General features: G+C 42.8%; 1 protein-coding gene across 5 annotated transcripts in view; it reads left to right on the forward strand.

Moving 5' to 3' along the window:
- The window catches only part of DUSP22 (dual specificity phosphatase 22), an 87,782-nt gene extending 67,580 nt beyond the window's left edge, over nt 1-20,202 (forward strand). For 3 of the 5 annotated variants that reach the window (XM_088024096.1, XM_028091111.2, XM_088024098.1), the window contains 5 exons: nt 3,055-3,104; nt 12,654-12,728; nt 15,638-15,809; nt 16,282-16,354; nt 18,124-20,202. In XM_088024096.1, the coding sequence (XP_087880222.1) occupies nt 3,055-3,104; nt 12,654-12,728; nt 15,638-15,809; nt 16,282-16,354; nt 18,124-18,263 (510 nt within the window). In that variant the 3' untranslated portion in view covers nt 18,264-20,202. Of the gene's footprint in view, nt 1-3,054; nt 3,105-12,653; nt 12,729-15,637; nt 15,810-16,281; nt 17,444-18,123 lie in introns of those variants that run through there. The other 2 variants (XM_088024099.1, XM_088024097.1) reach the window with 2 other exon arrangements.
- The last annotated feature ends 1,078 nt before the right edge of the window (nt 20,203-21,280 follow it).

Below are 21,280 nucleotides of genomic sequence, written 5' to 3' on the forward strand. Positions count from 1 at the left end.
CTTCCTTAACAGTAGGGGATCCCCAAACTTGTGGCTGAGAGCTACTTTGTTCCTCCTTAGAAGCTTCACAGATGGGAAGCTATAGCTGCCACATGCCCATCCCAGCTAGTGAGGGTGAGGGGCCCAGCATGGCTGAAAGTGGTGGCCTCCTCATCATCTGTGGGCATGGAGGGAGGGTTACCTGTTGCTGTCTTCCTGCATCTTGCTCCTGCCTTATGGGGCCAGCAGCCTTTTCTTTTTCCCATCAGGCACCAAAAAGGGGAATGGGACCCCACTCAGGGAACATCTGAAGGAAATGAAGTGCTTTCCAGTCACACTGCCGTTGGCATTTATGGCGAATGCTCTTAATAAGCTAGGAGCTATTTGGCCTGCCCTTCTGTCCATTTTCTTCCTTTCCTTCATTTTTTTTTTCTTTCCTCCCATCATATGGGCTGGGCTGATTTTAGATCCTGTGAGGATTAAATGGCTGTCAGTCAGCATGTGTGACAGGCAAGCATTTTTATCCTATGTTAGAGGGGATCCACCTCAGCATCCTTGACTGATTGAAGTTGCCCAGGCTGATGGTCACAGTGGAAGGGAAGGTGGAAACCTTAGAATCCTCCCCATCCTTCTGGAAGGATTGGTCTGAAAGAGGTTAGAGGAAGTGTGTGGGAGGAAAGAATTTCATAAACTTCTGGGCCTGATCCATGGCCAACTCTCACTTAAGAGTAAAAGAAAAAAGTAAATGAATCATTCCAATGACGAATTTATGAAATGATCAGTATGTGTATCTATGCCAATAAGCTTGCTTGGCCTTGATGGAGGGAAGTAGTGAAATTACTTATTTTCACAGTATCATTTCCTTTTCCATTTTCCTTCCTTTTAAATCACTGCTTTAATACCTCTCTGGGTTTGGAGGTGCTTTAGAATTTCAGACAAGTGCCTTGATATTTCCAGCAGAGCACAGTGCCCACTGTCCAGGAAGAAATGAGGACAGAGACAGGAGGCAATCAGGGATGACAAAGTGAAGGTTAAATGAGGGAGAAACATCTTCTGGCCCATCCCTAAACTTTACCCTCAACATGTTCAAGCCTGTTTGGTCTCATGTGAAGTATTCTCACATGGAGAAGCAGTGGTAAAACTCATCTTCAAGAGCCTTTGTTGGAAGATGTAATGATTGACTCAGAGCTGGAAAAAAAATATATGTGTATATGAATTTAGCAGGAATTTTTTTTTTCTGACCTCTCATAATACTAGGAGGCAGGGAGGGGAATTTCATCTCTTGGGTCTTAGTGACAGACAGCTGATTGCACTCTAAACTGGTTTAAGCAGGAAGGTGCTTGTTAAGAGATAGCTGAGAGCTTATGGTCTCCTCAGAAGAGCTGGAGAAACAGGCTTTCAGCTGAAGTTAAAGGAACAATACTTAGACCACATCACACAACTGGTGAGATCTGCTGCCACGTCTGCCCCCAGAACCACCTGCTTCTACTGCCACCTGCACCTGCCAAGCAGGTGCTCTCTACCCATCTGACTCGTCCCGTGTCCAGTTTCCAAATCCACCTCAAGTAGGTGTGTCATATGATGAAACCAGGTCCTGAGTCTACACCCTAATAGCAAAGGAGGTTGAAAAATATAGGTTACATGGATTCTGTATTGGAAAAGTAGGATTCACAATGTCGGGAAGTATCAAAATGTGGAGGTCTAGAAGGGTTTGGGGCAGCCACAAATTTAGATGTTACTTACAAGAGTACATTAGTAAATACAACATAGAAAAGCCTCATGATATGAATTAACAATAAAATTTTAATGATCAACTGCAAAAAATTCAAATAATTCTAGCAGACATTTTATGACTATTTGCTGAGGGACTTGTGGTAGTCTATATATTTCTCCTTCATTTACCCTCTTAGGTGGTTATTTTTTCAGTGTTGATGTGTTTCTTCCCCTACTTTATTATCCATGACATGGTGGCAAGATCCTATGAGATTAGGCTATCAAAGGAGGAGGGGTTTAAAAATGGTTCATCTAAGTCCTCACAGAACCATATTCTTTTGCAAAGGTTGCTGAGATTTCTAGATTTTCTATTTTTACATGACATTGAAGACCTTTGGAACTGTACATTAAATCCCTCTGAAGAAGAAACAACCAGTTTTTTTTTAAAGATTTAATTAACTAATTAATTAATGTATTTATTTGCGAGAGATAGAGCACAAGCAGGGGGAGGGGCAGAGAGACAAGTAGACTCCCTGCTGAGCAGGGAGCCCAAGGCAGGGCTCAATCTGAGGACCCTGAGACCATGACCTGAGAAATCAGACACTTAACTGACTGAGCCACCCAGGTGTCCCAAAACAACCAGGTTTATAATAAAACTTAAATTTAGCCTGAGTTTTTACAGCATGAATTTACACAGACATTTTTTTATAGATTTTTATGGAGACCTATATGAACTTTTTTTTTTTTCAAATTGGGCCATTCTTTTTAAAAAATGTAACAGTTTGGTCCACAAACTTTTACTCTTTTGAAAAGCAAGCAAAATAAATCAAAATATTTTGAATGTGTAAAGTTCCTCTTAATACAGCAGGGAAATTATGATTTTTCAATTACTAAAATTTGATATAGAAAACTCTGTAATATAATGTTGTAATTTTTAGTCATCATGTTAAGGTTTTTACTAACAGTGCTTCCTTTTTGGCCACTCAGGATCTTAAGTGAAATAGATTTTTAAAAATGTTGAATGTGTAAACAAGCATTGGAAATGATAGTTTTGGAAACTTGTTGACCCTTACTGGGAAGCACTCAATTATTTCACTTTTTTGATAAACCCTATCTAAACCTACAAGCTGTTTGCAAGCCAGAGCATGAATATTTGTATGTGTGGTCACGGAAATAACCAGGAACCTTAATTAAAGAGTTTTTCCCTGGTTCCTTGGCAACAAAAGATGAGTGAAAAACTTCTCCTTTTTACTTTTTATTTTTTGACCTGAGTAAATAGTTCCTTTAACTGGTTTTCTCCACTAAGTATCATCTTTTTACTTAATTTTAATTTTATTTTATTTTACTATTTTTATTCTACAGGGGGTTAAATACCTGTGCATTCCAGCAGCGGATTCACCGTCTCAGAACCTGTAAGTTGTTTTTTTTTCCTATATTTTTTGGAGATATTAAAAATGTACAAAGGGCAGTAAAGTCAAATAACTAAAGGGCCGTGAAATCATCAGAGCCATGGGATGCCAAGCACAGAGGTCTGTGCGGCCAAGTTAGGCAGAACTGTAGCTGGAGGCATGCTGTTTGTTTGCCAGTCCTTCAACTATACAACACTGACTGATGGGATGTCTACAAGAAGAGCCTCATTTTTAAAAAGGATGCCTCAAACTAAACTTTTAGCATGTTTATCCTCTCTCTGGAAGCAAATGGGTTTTGCTTCCCAAAGATTTAAAGAAGCTAATGGGTTTTGTCTAAGATAGCACTGTCCAGTAGAAATAGAATATGGACCACAAATGTAAGCCATGAGGGTAATTTTAAATTTTCTAGGAGCCAAATTAAAAAGAGTAAAAAAGGAATCGGTGACAATAATTTAATAATGCTTTATTTAACCCAGTATATCCAAAATACTGTCATTTCAACATGTGCCCAATATAAAACAAAATTGAGATTTTTTTACATCCTTTTTTTTTTTTCATACTACAAAATCTGTAGTTTTTCATCCTACAAAATCTGTAGTTTTTTTTGTACTTACAGCACATCTCAGTTTGGACCAGGTTCCTTTTAAGTGCTCAGCAGCTGCACGTGGCTAGTGGCCACAAAACAGGACAGCATACTTCTAAAACCTGTTTTGAGTTGAATGAATAGGTCTTTCTGGCTTAGGAAAGTTCAGGCCTCTATTTCCTCACAGCTGAATACATCATTGATATCCTTATAAAGAGAAATTCATAATTGTTACCATTTCCAGAACACAGCAATTGTATGGAGTTAGGTTAGGGGTTAGGCTTCGGCAGAATGGGGGACGGGGCTTTGGAGACCCACAGCAGTCGCAGCTTTAACATTCACACTGTTTGGTGTCCAGCAGTGACCGAGAAAGACCACGAAATGGAGTAAAGTTTTACTGAAGCGTGGATTTGAACCTTGCGGGCTGAGAGGCTGGAGCAGAAAGTACTGAGCCATTCAGTGCATCCAGTAGACACCAGCCTCTGCTTCTCAGGCTGGCCTAGTGCTTACATTGCATGTCAGACATAACAACCCTGCTAGAATTATACATTACTGCATTTTATTAGGAAAGTTGTAAGCTATGGTGGTGTTTGTAAATTTCGGAGTCTATAGACCTATTAGGATTCATCCTTCATGATTCTTAAGCTCTACTGCCTACAAATCCTACATATTGGAATGACACACCACGTAATTTTAAGTTTACTATCTTCGTCCCATGGAATACTGGAACATCAGCCTATCTTGATGTTTCATTGCTGGAGAGCAGTGAAATCACAGATTATGCAATAGTTTTGAGAGATCTACCTGTTTGAAAAAAAAATGGGGCTAGAGTCAGATGGACTGATGTGGGGAAGATTGTGTGGTGGAGTGTAGGATAGGGGACAGGTGGTAGAGAGTTACACCAGGAAGGGTGATTGGAAGCAGGGACAGACATGTTCTATGCAAGGCCTGTTTTCACACTGACTCTCTGTATTTCACAGAAAAAGTCAATCTTTAAGATTGAGGATGGTGGAGGAAAGATTTTACTAGGATCACTAGGAAAACAGTAGTAGCCTGGGTCCAGGAGGAGAAGAAGCAGCAGAGAACTTCCTTGGTTACTAGTCGTGTAAAGAAACAGAAGTGGTTGGAAGGGCATGGTGTATACGGAAGGAAGTGAGCCACTGCCTTTCTCTGGAGACCACAGCAATCTTCTGCCCATGTTTTGGTGGCTATTTTAGAACGGTTGCTTTGCTCTTATCTCAAACTGAGATTCTAACATACTGTTGAACTTGTCAATACCTGATTGGCAGTGACTCTTCAGAGGAATCCGATTGTCACACATTCTGGGCATTTGTTGTCAGAGAAGGCACTTGATTGCCCCCAGGACTTTTCAGCTTTGCTAGGAGCCAAGCACTGTGTTTGATGTCCAGGACCATGACTGGCTTACCAAATGAAGATTGAGCATTGAGCAGCCCTGTACTACATAAACAAATAAGCAGTAGACCTTGATGTTAGGTATCTTAACTTTAAAACTAGTTGCATCTACCTTGAACAAGTCATTTAAACCCATCTGGGCTTCAGTTCCCTCATTTGAAAAATGCATATATATGAAAGTGTTCTCTATGAACTCTAAGCACTTTTGAAAATAAGAGTATACTTTTACTCTCTTCAAGGTGTGTTAATTTATCTTGAGAGTTACAAAAGAAGGTAGTTGAAATAACAAGTTTCGGTGCTCAGGAGGCCACTTCAGTGGAAGATTTGGAAGATTTCCTTACATGGAAAGGCCAGAGTGACAGAAAATGTTTCTCTGAGTTGCAGTGTTTCATGGGTCAGTTCAGATCTTCTGGCAAAACCAGCCCAAACACAGGCACCTTGGGTCCAGAGGACTAGCCCGTAAGATTTGAATTTGTTCTCTCCCATCCAAATATGTGCAGAGGTCTTGTTAAGATGTGTGATTTGCCTTTTTAGACCTTTCCTCACATCTTGGTAAAAGTGTAGGATAGGATTCCAATAGGTGGTTATTACAGCACCCAAGTGTGAGGCTAATGACAGAGAGAACCTGAGGAGGATGCACCACTGCTGCTATTTTGAGTGAAGTCCTACAGCAATACAACCTCTGTTTCAGTTGGAAAATAAAGTCAAAACCGTAACTCCCGTTGGGAGTTAAGTTCATAGGCACTCATGTGATTCTTTGGGGAAACTTTTAGTTTTAATCCATTAGTAATAGCAAGTCTTACGCATAAGTAAGGATTTGGGCACATCAATGTCCATGATTTTGTAAATATTTCTTGCTCTACTGAAGTTACATGGAAATTGTGGAGTTAAGTTTGGAATATGAGTATACTTTGTATGTTAAGAGACAGCCTCTGAAATAGCTTGAGTTTCTCTTTACCTGTTACGAATGTTTTATTGGAAGCATAACATGCCTTTTAACAGTGAGCATGCTTTCATGATATAATTAGACTATTAACCACTGGCAAGTGGAACACTTGATTCTGTTTATATGATCCATCTCACTTCAGGTAGCCTGTGGTTATTACTCAGCAAATATTAGGAACATATAGGTTGGCAGTGAACCTTCACTTTCTATACCATCAACCAATGTAGGTGGTCAGGAGACAAATACTCTTAATGCTCTGGTTAACAAAAGCAAGAGAAGTCATGTCTGTCACTGGAAAATATGCCCTGGGTACCTCAGACGAGTAGAACTAGTAGTTCTTTAGTCTAGCCACTTTTAATTACTGATGCCTGAGAAATCTTATATTTAATGACAAAATAAATTCTAGAAAACTGTATCCCCGTTGTAAACTTACAGACTTTTTAAAATTATTTCCAACTTTGGATATAATTTAAGTTTTATATCCTAAATCTCTCCCCACAAATCTTTATACCAACAGGAATTCTTGCCAATTATGCTTAGTAAGAGGTTTGTGACCTTTTGAAACTAACTGCTTTCACTTGGCATTCAGGGGCCATAAACTGCCCAGAAAGGTCAATTTTCTGTCTTGGCTTTAATCCTCACAAACTCCCCCTCTGATCTTCCAGGAACTTAAAATGCAGAAACCTGGTTGAGATAACATTAACACATTAAAATTTTAGCTCAGTTCCTCCAACCACCTTGCCTTTCAAAGTTAGGAAATGTGAAAGTTCAAGTTCTCGTAGTCATAATTACCCTACAGACCCAGGCTGTTGTGTTTTGCATGAATTGTCACAATTAGAGGCATCCTAGAGTTTATATCAAATGCACATGCTCCATGTTCTTTGGCCGATATGGAGCGAGCTAGTGAATTCAGGCGTTTGGAAATACTTGCTTTTGCTTTCTTTCTGTACTTTCATACGCAAGTCATTTTAACCTCATTTCTCTCATCTGTAAAATACCTATCTCACACAATTTTTATAGTATTGGGTTAGATAAGTGAAAGTGTTTTTTATGAACTCTAAGCATTTCCAAAAAATAAGATTATATTTGCTGTCTATCCAAGTAAGGAGTATTAATGTATTTTGAGAGTGAATTACTGGATGTATAGTAGCTCATTTATTCATTCTTATTTTACTATTTATTAAATTGGTATTTTGTATTTAGACATTGTTAAGGGAATAATTACTTTTTTTTTTTTTTTTTTTTAATCTTCTTCTGTCAAGTCCAGGAGAGTTTGATCTGTGCTGTGGAGTTGGTAGCATTGCATCATTACAATAGAGCCTTTGTGACATTCAGTGGTTTGAGTATCGAGCCGGTCTCTCAATTTCTTGAGGTTTTTGTGGGGAGAAGAGGTATTAGCAATACTGTGAGCTTATATTTAAAGTATCAGTAAAATTTCCTTGCCTTATTCTACCTCCTTATCTGTTTGTGTATGTTTTCTTTAGTTTGATGTCTTCTGTACATCCAGCTCTTTCTTTCTCTCACTTAACAATTTTCTTTAATTATTAAAAAGCAGTTTTGCAAGATCAAAATGATGTGGGCCCTTGGAGTGCTGTGGTCCTATTTCCAGACAGATGCATACTTACTTGAGCACTCATGTGCACATGCACACATGCTCACACATGACTCCTGAGGACTTTGCAGGCCATAGGAATGAGAAATACTCAGAAAAGGAATATTGAATTTTTCATAAGACTTCACTTATTGAACTTAACTATCTTTTAGTCTTAAACTGTGTCCTCCTCTCAACTATTCTTTGTGAAATGATGTTATAGTAGGTGGTAAAAAGGGTTTTGTTTTTAAAATGACCTTATGTGGCAAAATGAAAAGCACAATACACACCACATGTGTGTTTTAATTCCCCCCCATTAAAAAAAAATGTTTAAGTGCAGGAAATACAAAATGTGGGAAATCCTTGATATAAGTATGAGTAGTTGTGTGTGTTCAGTGCCCGGTGCTGATAGACCAGCTCTGCCAGTGTCTGTCCTGCTGGAGAATGTTCCTTCCTGCTTGCTTCTGGCTGAGGCGAGAGCTTCCCGGTGTTCCAGCTGAGGGGGCCCACACACAGCCTGGGAGCCTCTGCCGATTCTGCCCCAGGAGAAACAGCTTTCTGATCTGAGCCCACCTTCCAGAGCCCAGATAGAACATTCCACCCACTTGCTTTTTGCCTTTTTGCTTTTTTTTTTTTTTCTTTAAGCATTCCTTTTTTAGGAGGAATATCTAAGAGTGCTTGCCTTTCCTGTTTTTTTCCTCCTTTGCTTTCATATACAACATACATGCACACGTGTGCACACATATACACATATGTACAGACATGTATATGTATATGGGAAGGAGAAGCATCCTGGGTCTCCTGTCAGTACAGCCTGGTCTGATACTGCTGACTTTGGAGTATGCCCAGCTACCACTTAAGGTAAGTGGCCAGATCCCTTAGGCTACTGCTCAGATAAGCAGAGTCCTCAGCAGGAGAGGGCTGCCTCTGATCCCGCAGTGGGGATCACAGCCTCCAAATCTTGCAGTCTTGGAATAAGAACTAGTTGTTCGGCCTCAAAAAATGAGCATCATGTGGTGTAGTTTTGCTAGCTCCCATCCACCATCCTTTCTGTGCACTCTCCGAAGGTCAGGGAAACTTTGCTGGTCCTGTCTCTTGGCTTCCGGCCAGGGAGGGGAGGAGGCTCTTCAAGGAGGACGGCCAGCTCAGACTGAGGAAGGGGGACAGTGGCAGCTGCAGGGCTATTTGATGGGTCTCCTCTGAAGCACCCCTCTGCCCTCCCCAAGGTGTTTTCTTCAGATTGCTGGCAGCAGCAAGCACTATGAGGTAAGTTTGTGATGCCCGTAGGTGGATGAGCCCCTCTGGCTTTCCTCCAACAGAACTTACTCACATGTCTTTGTATGGAAGTGAAGGTACAAAACGAAGAGCAAGAATAGGGAACCTGTGTTCATTGAAACAGCCTGTGGTGGGATGGTGCTTAGATGCTCGCTTCTGCTTCACATCAGAGAATTGGGCAACAGGAGCCAGAGTCTTGGGTATTTCCTGCTGTGGAGGAGGGAGTTTAATGGCCAGCGCTAGGGTTTATGTCATCAGCTTCCCTGGAAATAACCCACAGTCCCTGCAACACACCAAAGCACTAGTAAATGTGCCTGCCTCCTGGCTTTACTTGGAAAAAGCATTTCTAGGAATGTCTACTTGGTGTGGCCTCGTGCCCAACTGTGTTTATGAGTCAGGTTTTGTGGTGGGGCTTTGAGCCATCCCTTCAGTGGCATCATTTACACTCCTGGGCTGGGCTGTGAGCTGTCCCCACACAGATGCCTGCCCTGGGGTTCCACAGCCCTTGCCCCAGCATGGTGGTGGACAGGAGCCATCTGTGGGTTTGTCCTAGACTTAAGGTTGGCACAGTTAGAGCTGAAAGAGGAAAGGGCTGGCCGGGAGCAAAGTGGGGGCACCTCCTCATGACTTCCTTGGCCCCTTAGCTCTTTCATACACTCCCTCTGGGCTCTGGCAGGTCCGCAATGTTGCCCTGCCGACCCCACTCCCACCCCACTCTCTTATTCTGAGGACAGGCAGGACTGACTTTTGAACCCAGACACACCGGACAGTGTTTGAGCCCCAGGTTTCATTGTGCATGTGGTTTGGTGCATGCAGGTATAAAAGCCAGATCGAAGGAGACGTTCCCACTCGCAGGTTTCAGCAAAGGCATTCATTTGTTGTCATTTTGCAAAATCCTGGTGAGCTCCACAGCACTGACCGTGTTCCCCTAAAACATTAAGTCCTGCCCACTCAGAGGGGCACTGTTAACTCTCATGTCACTTGGGCCTTTGCAGTGTGTTCTGGAGCAGTCTGTGGTTTGTTCACTACTCAGGCAATTGTCATTCATTTTTAGATTTGTTTTTCCTTTTCTGGTTGCTGTGCTCTTCCCTGCCCGTCTTGTCACAGATGCAGCTCTGCTTGACTAGAAAGAGACCTATAAAGGACAGGCACGAGCATGGGCTGCAGGCGTGGAGAGGACTCTCCGAACCTTTGGATGCCCCGGCGCGGCTGACCTAGTGGACAAACGTGTACCCTCTAGCCACTGCTAGACTGCAGTCAGGGATGAGGTCTGAGTTCTGGGCAGCCTGGTCCTGGGATCTATAGTCAGACCCACCCTACCCTCTGGCATGTCTGCCATGTGCAGTGGCCAACACAGGAGGTCAGGCTGCCCCACGAAGCAGATGGCAGACAGGCAGCCTGTAACCACTCCTAGGCCAGATGAGTTGGCCCAATGTTTTTGCTTTCTTTTGTTTTTTATTTTATTATTATTATTTTTTTTAGTAGGCTCCACACTGGGGTGTAGAGCCCAATGTGGGGATTAAGCTCACGACCCTGAGATCAAGACCTGAGCTGAGATCAAGAGTCGGAGGCTTAACCAACTGGGCCACTCAGGTGCCACTTAGCTCAGTGTTTTTAAAATTGTTGAAGTGGTTGCTGTTATCAGGTGGATCATATTTGACTAAAGTAGCAGAGTATCTGATTGATAATGTTTTAAGTTACAGAGAAATTTACTTAAAGCCTTGACTAAGAAACCTGGTGGTGGGTGCTCCCAGGCCTGGGCATCAGTCCCTTGAGGTCTCCCTTTCCATCCTGCTGCCTCTTCACCCGAGGGGCTTTATCACCTGTGGTTACAGGGTCCCTGATGCAGCTATAAGTGTGACGCTAGCAGGAAACCTGGCACAGAGGTAGATGACTTTCCTTTCATTAGGAAGGGAAAACTTTTCCAGAAGTCCCCACCTCACAACCTTTTCTTTACTTCTCCATGGCTGGAATCAGAGGGAAGGGGGGCAATTCTGACAAACTTTGCTGCCCCAACAAAATCAGCGCAACTCAAGATGCCTGCCACAGTTTCAATACTTCAAAATCAGAAGACTTCACTGCAGACTGTTTTTGCTTGAGAGACAGGAAGCTCCAATAGCACCGAGCCTTCTCTCCCACCTACGGTGGGCCAGGCTTCTGCCAGTCACATCACAGTGCCCCCCCACCCCCCATCTCTTCACCCCTCTGTGCACTCGGCTTCACTGCCTGGCTTCCATGGGCTTCTGCCTTACAATCCTTTCTGGGCATCTCTTTCCAGTACTGATACTTCAGATTTCAGGAATTATAGCAGGAATCTTATCTTGCTTGCTTTATACCAAGCCAGTGTTTGTGAGTATAGTTTCAATGCCCAGAGTCATTTTATAAGTTTATGTCTGGGAGCATTTGTGTCTGGGAAAGTTAGCAAAAGCATGTCTTGCAATGTTCTGGTAGTTACAGATTTTAGGTAAGAGTCTGGAGTCCTTGGGTTCGATCCCTAGGACTTTTCATCACGCCTTATGGTTGGTCATGGAATATGTACGTGTATGCATGCACATGTAGTTTCTGTATTGTCTCTCCATCTTAATCTAGCTGGGCACCTGTACTTAGGTTACTGAGTTTCTTCTGTATTTAATACCTGGCTGAGTTTGTTATGCCATACCTGAATTTCTCATTATTACGTTCATTTATCCTGTCATCCTTCATGAAATGATAGACCTAGCTTGTGTGGTTGGAAACTACATCTCATTCTTCCCTGAATCTCCTGCAGCTTTGCAGAGTTCCAGTAAATAGTACTCAGTTGGTGTTTTAAAGAGGATGAATTGATTCCATGGGCAACTTTAGATGTTTTGCTGCTCTGTAAGTCAATCAAAGGTAAAAGACCTCAAAAAGCATGTACTCTGTAGGTCGTCTTGGAGTATTTATAGTTAACCCACCAGCCAGTCCAGAACATGCTCTAAATGATGCTGGTACATACGTGCAGGAGAAAGGGTGTTAAAAAGGCTAATGGTCAGAAGAAGTAAGGATCATGGTTTCATTGTCACAAAGGATTTTAGAGTTTGCAAAGCATATTGGCATATATCACCTCATTCCACCCCATAAGACATTATTTCCACTTTATAAATGAAGTTAAGGGAAACTAAGTGGCTCTCCCAAAGTCACACAGCCAGTAAGTGGCTGAGCAGGGATTGAAGCTATATTTTTCCTTTCCCCACAGCCCTCTTGATGACATGCCGACAGGATGTACCAAAGTCAAGGGAGACCAATATGGGACAATATTATTAGGTTTTTCAGATCATCAAAAGTAAACTACCTCTTAGCACTAGGGAGCCTGCATGATATGGGCACCTTCTTCACCTGAATGGCTCTGAATGTGCACAGATGGTGTGTGGATTGTCAGTGTGGGGTCACTAGTATGCTCCTGAATATTCAGGGACCCCAAACGACCCCTGGGCTAGGCAGAAACCACCCCCCACACACATACCAGTCAATGGCAATGCTGTGTTTCAGGGATTCCTTGCAGAGAAATTCTGAAAATCCCAGAAGATGGGCAGCCCTCCCCAGGCCTCAGCATTGTGTGTGACAGATTCTAAAGCTGAGCCAGCTCCAGCCTCAGACAGTGTGACCAGGGTTTTGAAGCTGTGGGACTCTGAGACCTTTTCAAGAAACCTCAAGCGGATTTTTCTTTTCATCATGTGTTGAGTAAAGTAGAGAGATGTCACTTCTCTCTTTTTTCTCCCCCCACAGGACAAGACATTTCAAAGAAAGTATTAAATTCATTCACGAGTGCCGACTCAGGGGTGAGGGCTGTCTTGTACACTGGTATGTATGCCTCTGCCGAATCATAGCTTAGTATTTCTACTCAGCCTGATTTCTCTCAAGGGTTTTTCTGTGTGTGATTATTTCAACTCCTAATAGTTCTGTCTGCCCTCTGAATCTTGAATACACACCCCATCTGACCCCTGCCATTTGTTAGTCATCGTTTGTTTTTGATGAAAGAGAACCCTATGATTTTTTTTTTTTTTTCATTTTCACTTAGGATTTTCATTTTCACAGTTAGGATTTCTGTAGGGACTGTCAAGGCTACGGAACCACAGGAGCCTCTTTTCTAGCCCATGTCTATTATTGCCTTGGAATAGCCTCCTGTGGAGGGTACAGATTTTGTGGGCTCATCCCTGAAACCTCAGTGCCCTTTCAAAACACTGTTTCTTTCTGGAGAGTTTTGATCACATATGTGGTGTTTAGCTTTGCATTAGTGTAACACCAGAATGACCATTTCTTCTCCATTTGCAGATGGGGGCTTTTGTGTGTGTTTAGCTTAGTACTTTGCTTTGAAAAGATCTGAGTAGGATCTTAGAATTAAACAGTTTATATACAGCTCTCCACCTGTGTTCAGCTATACTTCATATGGATACGAATACATATACATAAGTACACCCTGCAAAAAAAAAAAAGCTGTTATAATACACATAACCCAAGGACAATGCACATAAAGTTCTTAGCACTGTACCTGGCACATGGTAAGCTCTCGGGGAATGTTAGCTCTCATATTTTATTTTTTTAAATTTTTATTTTATTTTTAAGTGAAATATAGTTGGCATTAGTTTCAGGTGTACAATATAGTGATTTGACAATTATATACATTGTGAAATACTCATTACCATCAGTAGTCATACTCATCACATAACTAATATGTTAAAGGAACCAGCAGCCAACATTCTGGAGCCAGAACTCTGCTGTTCATTAAAGTGCAAGCCGAGCATGTTCCCTCTCTATATTGAATAAGACTCCATATTGAGTATTACTCAGCCGCAAAAAAAAAAAAAAAAAGTTAAGATCTTGCCATTTACAGCAACATGGAGAGATCAAAAGGTATTATGCTAAGTGAAATACATCAGAGAAAGCAAATACCATATGATTTCACTTCTATATGGAACCTGAAAAACAAAACACATGAAAAAAAACCAAAAAACCAAAAGGCAGAACCAGACCTATAAGTACAGAGGACAAACTGATGGATGCCAGAGGGGAGGGAGTGAGAGAATGGGCAGAATGGATGAAGGGTAGTGGGAGAGGTAGGCTTCCAGTTATGGAATGAAAAAGTCATGGGAATAAAAGGCACAGCACAGGGAATACAGTCAATGGTATAATTGTGTTGTACGGTGACAGACGGCAGTTACACTTATGGTGAGCACAGCCTAATGTAAAACTTGTAGTATCACTATGTTGTACACCTGAAATTAACATTATATGTCAACTCTACTCAGATTTTTTTAAAAAGACAATATTATGTTGTGAAATACATTAAAAAAAAAAAAAACCAAAACTTAACAGTCTTTTGAGTTTCCCCAAAGAAGTTGCTATTTCAGTGAAAGCTCTTTGGAAATGTAAAGTGATGTCTCCTGAGCTGTGTTGCTGCTGATGTTGGTGACAGAGGAGATCCAGTGCAGGATACCCAGAAGAGCCATTCATGAAAACTAATCTGTTCTAAGGGCCTGTAACCGATATCAGGAAAGCAGGGACAGTAGTTTGATTGCTTTAGAAAAAAATGATGTTTGGTTGTTTTATGCAGTTCTTGAAATTATGTGATTTATGGTTTTTTTTACTTTTAAAAAGAGTAAGACATGTACCAAATTGTAGATTTTATAATGTTCGTCTACATTTGCTTTAAAGAATCTTGGGGGGTGCAGTTGGAGCCATATACGGGGAGTTCTGTAATCCTGTGCCTGGGCCTCTATGGCTTCTGGTGAATTAGAATCTCCAGGTTTGCTGCCAAAGAGGATGTATTTTTTAAAAGCTCTCTCAGTATTTCTGATATAAAAGCCTAAGGAAGAGCCACTACTTGAGAATGGTTGTCTTTTATTATTATTATTATTATTATTATCATCATCATTTGAATATGTGTAGCCCTGATACTCTAGGAATTTGTATTTCTATACAAATTTGTATTTCTATACGGTTATATAAATCTGAATATAGGCCTTTCTAAAAATGAGAAATTTGCTAAACTTCCCCATCTTAAACCGTTGCTAGAACACTCTAAATCTGACGCAGCACAGCCTTCTGTGACACCTTAATTTGCATATGCATTTAAAATTGGTCCCCTTACTCAGCCTGCTACATATAATTAACCGTTATTGACCCCCACATCCCAGAGCACATGGAATGTGCCCTCTATTGTGCTCTGCTCAGTTATTTCAAGAACACAAACTGTTTCATAAGAGCTTCTGTATTTAATGGGCTTTCAGTTATAGATCTAGCCTTCATTTATCTAAGAAAACCAGACTTAAAAAAACAAAACAAAAAACCATGAAGCCTTCTAAACTGCTGTGGGTTGTAAATAGATTTATTGCATGGATCCCAGACCCTTCAAGTTCCCTTTATGTGCTTTAGTTAGTTATTTTTTCTGTCCGAGGAAATGGGGACTATCTGAAGAAGGGCTCAGGAGCATAGAGAATCATAAAACTGGCGTCCAAAGCCATAGCCAGTAGAAAATCTGTAAAAAAAAAAAAAAAATGAGGCTCACACATATACTGATACCTGAGATTCTAGTGTAATAAAGTAGAAGCGCCTATGTTTCTGAGTAATTTCATACTGGCTTGCTGTCCACTCATAATCCAAGGCAGGAGACTCTAAAATGAGATCCACAGAATCCCCTGCTCTTGATGAATCAGGAGATAGACTCATGGACTGAAAACCCTTGCCCCTGTGGGTTCTTTTGGCCCTTGCAGCCTGGCCGGCGTCTCCAGGAGTGTGACTCTGGTGATCGCATACATCATGACCGTCACCGACTTTGGCTGGGAGGATGCCCTGCACACTGTACGTGCAGGGAGGTCCTGTGCCAACCCCAACCTGGGCTTCCAGAGACAGCTCCAGGAGTTTGAGAAGCATGAAGTCCACCAGGTAACCGTGCTCAGGGGACTTTGGTGATGTGAGCAGCAGCCTCTGGGAAGATGCCTCAGTCTTCCTGTGCACACCTAGAATCAGGGAGGTTGGAGTTTGAAAGGCCCACAGAGGACAAGAATGCCCCACTTGCATCCCAATCAAAGTCATCACTGGTCCCTTGTTCACCAGCTGCAGCTGTAGGACATTATCTTTTACCATCTTCAGACCCCATATTAACGTCTGTTTATTTCCCTTTGGGCCAAGTGCCATTTTCTTGGTTTGGCTTGCTTTCATGTCCTCAGGCTAAAACCTGGAAGAAACAGTTATTTCTCTTGCTGGACACTGGCTGGCCAACCACAGATCTATGATTGCCCAATGCCCATTTATTCCTTGGTTATATGTGGCAAAATCTGTAACATTAAGTAACAGGTGAAATCTATGTAGATGCAGGTGTGTGTGTGACATTTTGGTTTTTTTTCAACTTCTCCAGTACCGGCAGTGGCTGAAGGAAGAATATGGAGAGAGCCCTTTGCGGGATGCGGAAGAAGCCAAAAACATTCTGGGTAAATATAAAGAGCAAGGGCGTGTGGAGTCCCAGCCTGGTACAAGGCGGTGGAGCAACTTTCAGACCCTGCCTCCTTTGGCCTACAGCAACTATACGACGGAGACCTAATAACTGAGTGATCTGGTGCCTGCCTGTCCATCCCTTGTCTTCAGTGTATTTCTGCCAGGTGCCCTGGTGTGCTGGCTGCCCCCGTGGAGGACAGGAAAGGGAGGGTGGCAAAGGTGGATCCAGGCTCCTTCTCCATGAATCCACCAGCCCTGCCCCAGGCCCCTTCATCCTGCCTACTCCTGCCCTGCCTGAGCTTGGGGAGTCTGCTTGGCTGCCCCACACCGACTCATGCGTGCACCTGTGTGCAGGCGAGTGTGCGTGTGTGCCCATGTGTGTGGATGTGTGAACTCTAAATGTTCATATTGCTGGAACAGTCACAAAATCCATGCTTCCAGGCTTGGTATCACCACCTTTCCTTTTGTCCAAGACTCCACATGGAAATCATTTGAAGTTAACATCTTAAAAGCTGCTCAGCATAAAGCAGCCTATGGCTGGGAGCAGACGGAACCCAGAGTGGTCATGGTGAGGGCAGCAGGAGGCCAGACTCCCTCCTGAGGGTGGTTCGCCGGGGCCCTCAAAGGTGTGTGGGGGTGTGCTCTGAGCATTGCCTCGATCTTAATGAAAGTGCCCCAGGCTGTGGTTCCTACCACCTCAAGTCAAGACCCTCTTCTCAGCCTATCATGCCCCTGAGTTCTTGGTGTGTGTTCTCAGTGGCACTGACTCTATTTCAGTTCCATGGGGAGCACAACCCCCTCAGCCCAAGCTATATGCCCAGAGCCCCTTCCTTTCTCCTCCTGTCCAGCTTCATTTACTCTCAACCTCTTGTTCTCTTGCTGTTACAACTCTGCAAGGGCCTCTTTGCAACATCTGCATGCATCTTCAGGAATTGGGAAGAAAGAGCATTTATTAGGCACTGTAGCAAGTTTGCATTTAAAAATACATTTTAAAATGCCTGTGCACTTATTAAGCACCCTTCGTGTATGCTGTGGATTTGATAATGTGATCTCAGCTACCTCATTAAATGTTTTTTGAAAAGGTATTTTTGTTATTGTAATCAGGTCATAGTTGAAAATGTTTGGTCGTGATTGCTTTTGAAGCCAGAGGGCAAAGGCATCAGTATCATTGAGCTATTTAAAATTTCTGACTTGAGCTCCAGTAATGCTTCTGGTGGGTAAAATTCCACATTCAGGCCAAGCCCAGCAGGCCTGGAGAGCGTCTGCAGTTTGCAGTGTGGGGCAGCAGGATCCTGGAATTCTGTGAGCAATTTCGTGGTCCAGTCTTTTATACCAGCTCAAATTGTTTAAGCACACAAAGCCACAAGAATGAAAAAGTATACTTGGCCTCTTCCTATAAAGATATTGCAGCCCAGTTTCTCCAAATTCCACCACCAACAGAGCCCCTGACTAAGAAGAGCAACTTTCCTGTGCATATAAAGGGTAATGTCACAGGTGAGCTGCTTTGGGGACCAGCGAAAACTCTACACACCCACACAGGCCCCAGATATACACCAGGAAAGAGAAGCATGGCCATGGAATTTTCTACCTACAGCTGAAACAATTTGTCTATAAAGTACATTTTTTTCCTTGAACCAAAAAGAAATGTGAATATACTCACAGAAAAAGTATGTAGGATATCAGCTGAAATGCTGAAATGTGTGTACATTTATGAACATCTGTATTCCTGTAGGTCTTGAAATGTTGTTTTAATTTTTGTTTCCAGTAATGTTCTTTCTCCACAGCCACTGCAGGAATTCTGAAGTACTGGGCCTTTCTCAGAAGACTGTAAGGTACCCGAAGTTTCTGAAATACCACAAAGTCACAGAGTTTAGGCTGGTGCTGCCAAAAAGAAAAGCAACCTAGAGTTTATTTTTAAGTATCCAGAAATGATTTGTAAATTTGGTTTTCATTTTAAACTGAATACATGTGTAATGATTTTCTATGTTGAGAACTAAAGATATTCTTCAGCAAGAGAAAATATTTTTACCTTAATGCCACTGCTACAGCAATTTCTTTAACCTTAACTTTGGGTTTATAAAGCAATCTCAAGAGCCCTGCTGCACTGTTTTGGTAACTGTTTAGTAATCATGATTGCTTTTCATGAGAATTGTGCTGTGTAAACTCTACTCATGTGTTCTTAAATTCCCCAGCTTGGGAAATACTTGCTGTGTGCTCTACCCATGGTTTGTGTTCTCCATGGTGGACTTTACCAAAAGCTACACATTTTTGTTAAGAAAGGGCCACTGAGCATTGAACTCCACGTGCAGTGCACTCTTCCTTAGCTGAGGTGTGGATGTCATACATGTTCCTGCCTAGGAGGGTTGTGAAGCAGGATCGGAGCCTGCTCCTATAGTAGTAATTGCTGGTTTAATTGCAGAGGCCACTCTGTCCTCCAGAAGGTAGTACAGAGGGCACTTAGGAGAAGTGAATTAATTTCACCATGAGAGAAAAATTGATCCTCAGCGTGAACAGAAAGAAACCCAGAAATTGGAGTCATAGTTCTCTTGCACATGGCACCTCTGGAATTACTGCATTTATCACAAGGGTGTGCAGCCCAGGTGTTCCATGAACATTTGCTGCACATTGTTGAATGCAGTTTACTCTGATTCCATATTCAGCTTTTAATTTGAAGAACCACAGAGCAATTTAAGTCAGTTTCCTCAATTTTCCTTGTCTAAATCCAGGGGAGGAAGAAGGAGATTTAACGTTTCCCTCCAAGGGTAATTTGGGCCTGAAGTAAGGGCAGGTGGATACAGGAGCTAATATACGTGGACCCTTTAACTGTAGGTGGCAGGCTTCACCTATGTTCTGAGTTTCTGCTTCTAATGCCTGGAAGCTCCTGACAAGGGCTCAGGGAAGGGGCTGGAATGAAGAGGACGCTTTGTACTGGTGGCAGCCCCTGCCGGGTGTGGGATGATATGCACTGATCAGTTTCAGTCATTAAAATGCTTATTCTGACTCAGCAAGCCTGCCTGGATGTAGCACAGGTAATCCAGTTTTGAGGAACCTCTGAGTATTCTCATGTGCCAGCCCTAAAAGCCCTGAGATGTCTCCACTTCCCACTTGTGAGGATGTGCCAGAGCCTTGTCTCTGTGGAAAACTCGGGAACAGTGGCCAAGACATAGCATAGAGCCTCAGGAAGACCTCCATGCTGTGTGTAGGACACGAGGCAGCAGAATTAGGAAAAAAGGTTTTCTGGTGATGGACCCAATCCAGGAGTCACCCATCCCTCAGGCTAACATCCTTTCCTGTCCCCTCTTCTTGCTATAGGACCAGATCTGGCACCAACAATAATCCTCTAATTGTCTGGTGTTCTGTGGGTTACAAACTATCACTGCAAAGCTTTATAAATCCACAGAGGGTATTATTTTATTCATTCGAGGCTCAAAGAGGCCAAACAATAAACCAAAAACAGAAAATGTTAGCTCTGATTTGCCTGAATTTTGAACTTTTGATCCCGAATCAGTGGGTTAAGAGAGGGAGGAGCTGAGCTGCCCCTGTGCTTTGAACTTAGAAGTTTGTGAGGCTCTAATAAGGGCCAAGGGAGAACCAACACCCCTGCAGCAAAGGTGTATGGCTGCAGAAGCCAGAACCTCTATTTGGTTGCTTCCACACCCCTGTCTCCCTGGGGAGTTTGGGGCCCCATCAGTGGAGTTGGCAGTTAGGAAAATTGGCAATTACAGAGTGGGTCATAGGGACTAGTATAGGTGCTCCTGGTGCTATGTGTGGGGAAGGGGAAGAGAAACACCATTCCAGTGGGGTGAGGAAGGCAGTGTTCAGGGAAGGCATCTTGGAAAAAGTGATACCTAATTTGAAACTTCAAGCTTAAGTGCTAGAATTAGTTGGGGATAGCTGGAGGAAGGGGGGTCCAGGCAGAGACTCAGCATGTGTGTTAACTTGGTGGCATGAGGAAGCACAGTGCACTGGGGTGACCCCAGGTCACTCTGTGTGACTAGAGCAAGAACCAAGGGGTGGGCATGATGGTAAGTGATACAGACAAAGCTGCACACACAAGCAAGGGCCCAGTCAGCCAGGTTGATACCATTGCTTAGTATCTGTATAGTACCATATCTTAGTATACAGTAACTGGTTTACTTCTTATACTAGCCCTTGGAGCTAATCAAGCTCAGAGGTCGTGCCCTGCCAGCTTCCCACAGGGCTGATTCCTGAGCTTAGAGCCTCATAGGAAGCATGCATGCCATTATGCGGATGTAATGAGTAGGGGTGGGGGCTCGCTGAACTTGCTAGGGTAAGCAGGTACCATGGTTGGTTGGTGTGTAGGTGGATAATGGAGGGTCCACATTGGAGGCCGGTCGGGGGCAGCTGTTACGATCATCCAGGTGATTGAAGATGATGCCCTGAACAGGGTCATGGTGGTGGAGAAGAAGAGGGGCCAAGGAGGCAAATAGATTTGGGCTTGAGGGAGGTTGGGAAGGGAGAAGCAAATGCTCTTGGTACTGCATTGAATGTGGGGGACTATGGGTTTTGTGGCCTTGACACTCTGGAATCTTGCTTCCAACACAATGGTTCTTTGTATCAACATCCTCCTTTCCTTTGATGGTAGTGTATGGGCTCTGAAATGTCAAAGTTAGATTTAAGGGTACTGCCAGACCTAGGGCCCCCAAGGGCAATCATCCCAGCTCTGCAGATTAGGTCCTCAAGTTTATCTGTGCACCCAGGACAGACTCCCAGGAACTAGACTCATGACAATGTGGAATTCAGATGTCCAATTTTATAATTTATTGTGAAAGATAAAAAAGTATCTTTATGAAAACCAATTTTATTCCCTAGGCTATCTCTCTTTCATTATCAGGATTTTGGAGGAAGCCAAATTAGTCATTAGGCATTGTCCTGTGAGATGGACATGGAGCTAAGAGCCT

Source organism: Eumetopias jubatus, unplaced genomic scaffold (assembly GCF_037043125.1).
Source record: "Eumetopias jubatus isolate StellerSeaLion01/CBP00866 unplaced genomic scaffold, mEumJub1_p1.0 scaffold_6, whole genome shotgun sequence".
In the NCBI taxonomy this organism is placed as follows: Eukaryota; Metazoa; Chordata; class Mammalia; order Carnivora; family Otariidae; genus Eumetopias; species Eumetopias jubatus.